The sequence below is a fragment of the Chiloscyllium plagiosum genome, chromosome 34, assembly GCF_004010195.1.
Source record: "Chiloscyllium plagiosum isolate BGI_BamShark_2017 chromosome 34, ASM401019v2, whole genome shotgun sequence".
NCBI lineage: Eukaryota > Metazoa > Chordata > Chondrichthyes > Orectolobiformes > Hemiscylliidae > Chiloscyllium > Chiloscyllium plagiosum.
In genome coordinates this window covers 13,715,724-13,725,293 of record NC_057743.1, presented here as the reverse complement: position 1 = coordinate 13,725,293, position 9,570 = coordinate 13,715,724, and the positions used below count along the sequence as shown (strand labels likewise).

Here is a 9,570-nt window from a genome sequence, read left to right as displayed (position 1 = left end):
ATGCATAAATTTCCACTGCTTGCATCCATGCTCATGAAGAGACAAATACAGGTTAGTTAGGCTACAGGTGAATACAGTAATGTTGCAGTGATCAGGACTCAAGTAGGTTGGCCAATTTATTCATTCATGTGAAACTTCTACTGGTTACTGTTCCCAAATACTTTGATAATATTTTCAGTTTTCTGTGTAGAATTACATCCATCTTTTAGGTATTGAATTCCCCATAACTGCCTCCAACTAGCCTCTGGTATGTGGTTTTCTTCTTTCCCAGAACCTCTGTATCCCTTCATAAGATTTTCTCAAGCTACAGCCTTTTAAAACGCAAACTTGAAATTGTGCAAATACTATTTCCTATATAATTATTATTTATTACATCTGAAAATTAGTGACCTTCCCTACAAAACTCTCATTCTTGGAACTGAAGGATCATGAGTCAGTGGTGTAGAAATTTAGGAGTTCTTTATATCCCCTTTAGAACATAGAACATTACAGTGCAGTACAGGCCCTTTGACCCTCGATGTTGCATCAACCTGTAGAAATAATCTGAAGCCCATCTAACCTACACTATTCCATTCTCGTTCATATACCTATCCAATGGTCATTTAAATACCCTTAAATTTGGCGAGTTTAAATTAGAGTGGTGCTGGAAAGGCACAGCTGGTCAGGCAGCATCTGAGGAGCAGGAAAATCAATGTTTCGGGCAAAAGCCCTTTATCAGGACTGAAGGAGTCTACTACTGATGCAGGCAGTGCGTTCCACACTCCTACTACTCTCTGAGTAAAGAAACTACCTCTGACATCTGTCCTATATCGATCAACTTAAAGCCATGAACCTCCATGCTAGCCATGGCTATCGAAGGAAAAAGGCTCTCACTGTCCACCCTATCTAACCCTCTGATTATTTTACATGTCTCAATTAAGTCACCTCTCAACCATCTCCTCTCTAATGAAAACAGCCTCGAGTCCCTCAGCCTTTCCTCATAAGACCTTTCCTCCATACCAGGCAACATCCTAGTAAATCTCCTCTGAACCCTTTCCGAAGCTTCCATATCCTTCCTATAGTGTGGTGACCACAACTGTGCGCAATATTCCTTGTGCGGCTGCACCAGAGTTTTGTATAGCTGCAGCATGATATCTTGGTTCCGAAACTCAATCCCTCTACCAATAAAAACTAATACACTGTATGCCTTCTTAACAACCCTATCAACCTGGGTGGCAACTTTCAAGGAAAGAAAGGGCCTTTTTATCCTGTCCAGCTTTTATCTTTCTTTCCTGCTTTTTTCAAAATGATGTTATCATGTGTTGACCTTTCCCAGCTGCATTCTCAAAGACAAAAATAACATTTAAGCAGTGTTTGGAACATACCAAAGCAACATTTTTAGTCAAAATGGAGACTGAAAATTCACCAGAACTCCCTGTAATTTCTAAGACAAACAACAAAAGCATTTTTACTTCATGATGTAGTTTATTACTCATCAAGGGACACCAATTTGATGAAAGTCAATGTTTTCCTCCATTAATTGTTGGCCATAGTCTGAAATAAAAGAGACACAGTTAAAGTTAAAACAGTCACGTCTCAATTAAATACTTTTGTATGTGTGACAGGTTCTTGAAGATGAGTTTGTCTCACTCAGAATGTTCTCTAATCTATGAAGTACTCAAACTTTCTGTATTTTGTTAGAAGTTCAGATATTACTACTGTTGTTCTAAAGCAGAGTCATACAGATTCAAAACTCAGCTTCTCTCTCACCACAGACTTTTCTTATTCATTCACAGGCCAAAGGAGTCCCTGGCTAGGCCGACATTTATTGCCCATTCCAATTTGCCCAGAGTGCAGTTGAACATCAACCACATTGCTGTGGGTCTGGAGTCACAAGTAGGCCAGACCAGGTAAGTTTCCTTCCCTAAAAAACATTAGTGAACTAGATGGGTTTTTCCAGCAATCAACAATGGTTTCATGGTCATCATTAGACTCTTCATTCCAGATTTTTAAAAATGAATTCAAATTCCACCATCTGCCATGGCGGGATTTGAATCTAGGTACCCAGAACATTACCTGGGTTTCTGGATTAACACAGCAGCACTAATACCACTGGGCTGTTGTGATGTTGCCAGCCCTGCTATTTCTCCTGCATTCTGTGTTAAGATATTGCTATGGTTATCCCTACTTCCTCATTACCTCTTGAAAAAGCTAGAGCTGTGTTCTCTAAAGATTAGAATAATAGAAAGATCTAATAGATTCATTTAGAAATATGAAAAGATTTGAGATGATATGTCATGAAAGATTACTTCAAACAGTGTGCAACTGTGAGTGGTGTGAAAATAAAGATTATCATTGAAAGCATGAAAGAAAGTCTTAAAAAGCTTTGTTCATCAGGAGAATTTTTAGGGCATGTTATGTATTACGCGTGAATATTGAGGAAGGAATGAGGTGAATAACTAGACATTAAAAATATTAAAGGAGAAGGAAATGAGATGAGAAGGGTTCAGTGAGGAGAGAAAGCCACGAGTGCAGGAATGATAGATGAAAAGCTTCTTGCTGCGCTGACATTTATGTTTGATTTCACAATTCGGATTTATGCAATAACAAGGGTTTAAGTCCCTATTCATTTGGAAGTGATGCTTACCGTGGCAATCCAGTCATTGAAGGCAGACACCCGGGTCCAGACTGTGGGTTTCTTTATGGTGTTGCATCCCCAAGCTGACACAAAGCTGGTCACACCATGGACATACCACAACCCATTAGAGTCCTTGCAGTTCAAAGGTCCACCAGAGTCTCCCTGCAAGGAAAGAGGGGATTTGTTTCCAGAAGTACTTTTTCTTTCTTTGTCTAGTTCACTCCTCTCCAGAGGGGCACATTAAAGCATGACTCCACTGGGGCTAGAATATCTCCAAAGTGCCCCTTTGGCATAGTGGGAGGAGGGAAGCAGTGCTGATGGCCTAGAACCAGGGGACCCTGTCTCAGGATAAGCAACAGATTGTTGAGGATTGAAACAAGGACAAATTTCTTGATTCAGAGGGTGAATGATCTACAATCAAAATCATACAACCCCTACAGTGCAGACAGAGGACATTTGACCTGTTCAGTCTATACCAACCCTCCAAAGAGCATCCTATCCAGACCCACCCTATCCCCTTATTTACCATGACTAATCCACCTGGCCTGCACATCTCGGGACACCACAGGGCAATTTAACATAGCCAATCCACCTCATCTGCACATTTTTGGACTGTGGGAGGAAACCCACGCAGGTATGGGGAGAATGTGCAAACTCCACACAGACATCACCTGCTGCTGGACTTGAACCCGGGTCCCTGGTGCTGTGAGGCAGCTATGCTAAATATTTGCCACCCAAGAGGGCGAAAAGACTATGGAAGCTCAATCAGTGAACATGTTAAAGGCAGAAATTAATAGATTTCTGGATACTATTGAGATCAAATGATGTCAGGATAGAATGGGAAAACAGAGAAAATAGCGAGTTTTGAGAAGATTTGTAGCTCAGGTTGAGGTTTTGGATATAGGTTTGCTCGCTGAGCTGGAAGGTTCATTTCTTGACGTTTCGTCACCATACTAGGTGATATCTTCAGTGGGCCTCCGAAGAAAGAAGATGTTACCCAGTAGGATGACGAAACATCTGGAAATGAACCTTCCAGTTCAGCGAACAAATCTACATCCAGAACAGAGTAAATGGTCAGCCATGACTGAGAATGGCAGATCAGAATTGAGGGCCTGGCCGACCACTTCCTGTTTTTATTTTCCATCTTGGGAACATATTCAGTGAACGTTGGCAGGCATTTCCAGTAGAACCTCGATTATCTGAACAAGGCGGGCAGGAGTATTTTGTTTGGATAATTGATTGTTCGGATAATTGATCTAATCGTAATCAAGCAGTAATTTATGAGTGCTGGTTATCCTAACATTTCTCGGTTGTCCAGCCACACATGCCATAATGCTGTTTAACTGATAACTGAATATTGAGTTGCCGAATGCCCTTTGTACAGGACCTTGAGATCTTGTTTGGATAATCCAAAATTTGGATAATCAACATTCGGATAACTGTAATTGTGACAAAAATAAACATTGATTTTGTTATTTCCAGTGATGTGAACTATCAAGAACTCAGTCTAATTCACAGAAGTCATGTCCCCATCTAGTTTGAAGCAATGATTGGAGTTAATGTTTCAATTGTATTTCTCTTGGGTCTGCAGTAAAGGAGCAAGATATTCAATTCAAATACAAGTATGTTTGATTGGGAGTGTTAAAATAAAAATCTCCAGTGGTTATTTTACACGTGTCCCAAAACCGTTTTAATAATATTTCTTCTTGAAGTGGAAGAGTCTTTCCGAATCTTTCAAATAGTTGGGCCAAATAGTTAGAAAGAAAGAGGAGTCATTTCTTCTGGTTGACTCTAGCACTTAAAACTTGAATCAAAGTGTAATGCAAAGTTATTATATTGCTTTTTGAATATCATGATGATTATATAGGATCAGGTAATAACCTGGAGCTGAAATATACAGAAAATACTCAACTTTATTCCTTGAGGAAGGCAGGAATTTAGCTCAATATCTGGGCAAATACTGGGCTTCTGTGCTTTAAGGAGCTAGGGCTCACTTTAAGAAAACAGGTTAACCTAATATCAACTGAAAGTGAGCTCACTGCACAGTGACCACAAGTCCTCTTACATCCTGATTATTTTTGAGCATTGATTAGCTCAATTGACTGAATGGTGGTTTATGAGGCAGAATGATGCCAACAGCACAGGCTAATTCCCGTACTGGCCGAGGTTACCATGAAGAACTCTCTTTCTCAACCTCTCCCCTTGCCTATAGCATGGTGACTCTCAGGTTAAACCACCTCTATTTTCTCTCTCTCTCTCTCTCTCTGTAATGAAAGAGCAGCCCTAAGTTCTGGTAAGACTATGGTGACTTTACCTTTACTTATTGTCCCAGTCAACTAACTGAGGCCAGACCATGGATCAAAGCTTCTTGATCTGGCTGTGTGTGAACCATATTACATAAGGCGTGTGATATTCTTAATCAGTTTCACTTAGTTCCAGGCATTAACCTGGTAAGAGTGTGTTGGAACCACTTGGGAAAAGTTTGGGAAATTCCACTCAGTCTTGGGCTGGGGCCCTGCTTAGTGTTGGGAATTCCCACGCTCACAAGGGACTTGGTGTGAGACTGTAAATACCCAGTGAGGTGAAATGTAACAGGCTCCAGAAGATTTTAACTGCTGCAATGAGGAAGATCTAGTTTCATACAATTGGTCTTTTTTACACCAGGGTACAAGGAGGGAAGTACTTGGATGCTTAAGAGGATGTAGACCCAGCAACTTGTAGCCAGGCATTACAATCCCAGCAGCTAAGGGCTGGAGGAGTTCAAGTTGTGCCCACCTGGGTTTCATACAAATCAAGTGCTCTCCAATTGGCCCTGCAACACTGGTGAGTCAATGATGGAAATATTGCTGGGATTCTTGATTTTCAGAGCCAATGTCTTTACTCACGGAACTATGGGAGCGGGCTATTGACACATCCCCATGATGTGATATTAGTTTTTAATAATGTGCCCTGTTGTCCCCATTCAATGATATGGTAGGGCCTTACTCAACCCTGACTTCAGTGAACTCATGTCATTGCTTAATGTTATTACGCACATTACATCCAGCCTTTTCACCACCTCCGGCACAAACCATCGTCGTTTTCACAGTGCTGCCCCACCAGTCACTTTGGCTGCAGTGTTCATAATCAATGACTGGTATATAAGCTTGCTGTAGCTTTTCTGGAAGTGGGCCATTAGCTGTAAAGATCCAGACACAAGGTTTTCAGTCGACATGATAAATTCAAAATGTATTCAAAACCAGCAATATAACCTGGAAAGGTGGAATTATAAGTGAGATTGGGCATTAAATAGGTCTGATGTTACCATGCCTTAGTGTGGCAATGGAATCATTTTCACCATTCTCTCTGGAGATAAGATCCATCTTAACTGTTGTCTCTTATGGAGAAACAGAATATAAGAGAATGAATTAACATAGTCTCCAACGCATGGCTTTACTAACTGCATACAAGGCACCATTGAATAAAGCTGAAAACAGGCACTATTGTCTCCTCAGATCCAACTATTCCAATGCTCTCCTCCCATCTTCTGCTTCTCCTATAAATCTCAGCTCATGCAAAAACTGGCTGGCCAAATGAATCACTCTTTGTCCTTCGGCTAGCTCCCAGTTCCCCATTCTTGTATTTAAATCCCATCATGCTTCAACCCTCTCTGTCTCAGTAATTTCCATCACTAATACTGCCCTCCCACCCCTCTTCAAATCTCCATTCCTTGTTCCATGCCCCTACCTTTGCATCACTATATACCGTACTCACAACATTTTCTACAATCTTTGGTCAGGGATTGCTAAACTCCTCTGCTTCTCATTTTTCTAGACCCTCTTTAAAACTCAACTCTTCCACCAAGTCTTTGGTCACTCTTCTCAATACCTCCATCTTTGTTTCTCCACCCCTCTTTTTGAATGTTTCTCTATGCTGTTCCATTAAACATGTTTTGCTACATCAAAGATATGTAAAAGTGGATTGTTGGATTTCCAAGTTTTAGAACAATACAGCTCAGAAACCCACAAAAGAGACCATTCGGCCCACTTTTCCTTAGAATTGCTAAAATCTGAATCAGACAGCAAAACAGAAGCCTATTTTGATCCCTCTGATGACATGAGCAAGCTTGTCTCTTGGCAGTGAAACTTGAACTCTGACATCACTTCCTGCCCCAGCCTATCTTGATCCCTTTCTGTTATAATGACCAGACGCTCCATCAACAATTTTGTACAGTCTGGATTAAAAAAAACTGAAGAGAAAAAAGGTTTGTGTTTACTTACTGTACAGGCGTCCCCATCCAGTAATGTAACAATAAAAGTTATTGGGAAGAAGGTATCCAGCAGGTGGAATGCAGGCAAGCTGAACTTTATCATTCAGGTAAGCAGGCTCTGCGAGCTTGATCAGAGCAATATCATTCCTGGAAGGCAGAAGATTTCCTTGTTAGTGCTCTATCAGTAAATTCCTTTAAAAAGCACTTTACTTGAAATTTTAACCAAAGCTGTTGTTCTAAAGGGGTATAATGCGGTTTTCATACAACTGCTTGCATCTTTCAAATTTGGATTCTATTTATTTTTGATTACAGGAATTGATCCATTTACTCATAACAGTTCACTGCCTGTCATTAAAAAAGTGGTTTGATCAGAAACTTTAATCTAACCATCTAGCTGGGAAACTTACAGGAAATCCACTTTTACTCTACTCCCAATATTGTAAGTAATATTGTCTGCAGACTTCATTGGGGAATAAAATTGGGAGAAATGTAAAATCGATGCATTATCTGATTCCTCCAGATTACCAACGGTGGTGAAAATTGTGTGTGGAAAATATTTGTATGAGGATGGCTAATTGGAAAATATATAGAGTCATAGAGATGTACAGCACAGAAACAGATCCTTCAGTCCAACTCGACCATGCCGACCAGATATCCTAAATTATTCTAGTCCCATTTGCCAGCATTCAGAGCATAACCCTCTAAACCCTTCCTATTTATTGAATTGTAATGAATTGAATTGAATTGAATTTGCTTTATTGTCACATGTACTCAAATGAGTACATTGAAAAGTTCATAAGTTGCCACTTAGGTATAACGGTACCTGTATACAGCTTCTTCAGTTACATTTTTGTTATCCATCCAGATGCCTTTTAAATCTGTAATTGTACCAGCCTGCACCACTTCCTCTGGCTACTTATTCCATACATGCATTAGCCTCTGTGTGAACTCTTTCCCTCTCACCTTAAACCTATACCATCTGATTTTGGACTCCCCTACTCTGGGAAAAAGACCTTGGCTATTCACCCTATCTATGCACCTCATGATTTTATAAACCTCTATAAGGTCAACCCTAACGTTCTAACGCTCCAGGAAAAATAGCCCAGCCTATTCAGCCTCTCCCTATAACTCAAACCTCTTACAGAAACTGGACCCAGCTGGTAATTAACAATTATGACAATAGGAGAAAGCAAACCCCAGAGCTCAGCAAGCTTATTTAGTAAATAGACGAGCTGGAATGGAAACAGATTTAAGGGACTTCAGTTACATGGAGAGAATGAAGAAATGAGATTATTCTCCTCAGAAGAAATGAGATTGAAATTTTCAAACTCTTGAAGGGTTTCGAGTGAATGAGCTGGGTTATAGGGTGAAGTCAGAGTTCAAATTTCACTGGCACTTCATGGAAAATCTCAAGAGCCAATGTCACCCACTCATATGTAGGGTGAAAATGGTTGTTCCTTTTTTGTTTAGTTTTCATTTCAGTTTACTATCTACTCCAAAGAAGGTCCTTCTCATCTCTAGTCCTATTTCAGGATGGGTGACTTTAATCTTCTATTCATGTCTGAACATGGATTTATAAATTAAGTGTGCACATGAATGTGTGCATGTGGGTGTGAGTGCATGTGATTGTGTGTGTGTATGCAGAGGAACCTCGATTATCTGGCATTTGATTATCCGAATATTGGATTATCTGGCAAGATCGCAACGTCCCGATGCTTGGCTAAACTATGTGGGCAGAATGGAAAGCAGTAGAGAGGCTAGACCCAAACGCATTATTGGAGGACAGATATCACAGCCCATTGTTGATGAACTACAGTGGATGTGTGAAGGTGGCACAAGACACATGAGTGTGGCAGACTGTGACAGCAGCTCTTCCTGCAGGAGCACCACAAGTAGCAGCAGCAGAGTGAAGATGAAACCTAATAATTGTTTTTTTTGACAAAAATATAACTGTTTAAGTCTTAAATAAAAACATAAAATGCTAGAGATACTCTATAAGTCTAGCAACATCTAGAGAGGGAGAAACAGAGTTCCCAATTTTCCTTCCTGGATCAATGACTAGAGACAGAGGACTAGCCTTGACACTTCTTGACATGTCTTTTATAGGTATCTCAGTTATAGGGGTTTAAGCATATTTTTGCATAATTACTCACAAGTTAACCACCTCAAAAGATACCTGACTACTCAACCCCCTCACCAAGGTTACGTGACTCCCCACTACAGTGAATGACTTCCCACTCCATGTAATACCTAACCCTCACCCCTAAGGTGTCCAAGGGAGTACCTCAGCTCTCCAAAGGAGTACAATGGCTATCCAAAAGAGCACAGACCTGCTCTAAGGTGTTCTGAGCAATCTCTGTTCCCTTCAGTGGGGTTACAAAAATGGGACCTATGCACACCTGAAGCCTGAGACAGTCCAATGGAAGTGGAAGGTGTTATGTTTGGGAATAGGACTTAGCATTCTCAATGGCTTCTTTCTTTGCCCATACAACGCATAGGCTCTCAGATGTGGTGAAAACCTGGACCCGACTTAATGTTTCAAGTCAAGGATCTTTCATCAGAACTGGAATAAGTTAGAAATGGAACAGGGAGGCAAGTAAATGTTGAAGGGAAGGAAAGAACAGCGAATGGAAGCTGAAAGGCAGAAGAAACCAAATTAAGAAATGACAAATTGTTATGCAATCTCTATGTCTTTCACCCTAGT

General features: G+C 40.6%; 1 protein-coding gene across 1 annotated transcript in view; it reads right to left on the bottom strand.

Moving 5' to 3' along the window:
- Positions 1-1,447: 1,447 nt before the first annotated feature.
- LOC122540090 (chymotrypsin-like elastase family member 3B) overlaps positions 1,448-9,570 on the bottom strand; it is a 14,344-nt gene continuing 6,221 nt past the window's right edge. Inside the window, exons 3-6 of the mRNA XM_043675401.1 lie at positions 6,877-7,036; positions 5,653-5,795; positions 2,627-2,779; positions 1,448-1,533 (exon numbers count right to left, since the gene is read on the bottom strand). Of these exons, the coding sequence (XP_043531336.1) occupies positions 1,516-1,533; positions 2,627-2,779; positions 5,653-5,795; positions 6,877-7,036 (474 nt within the window). The 3' untranslated portion in view covers positions 1,448-1,515. The remainder of the gene's footprint in view (positions 1,534-2,626; positions 2,780-5,652; positions 5,796-6,876; positions 7,037-9,570) is intronic.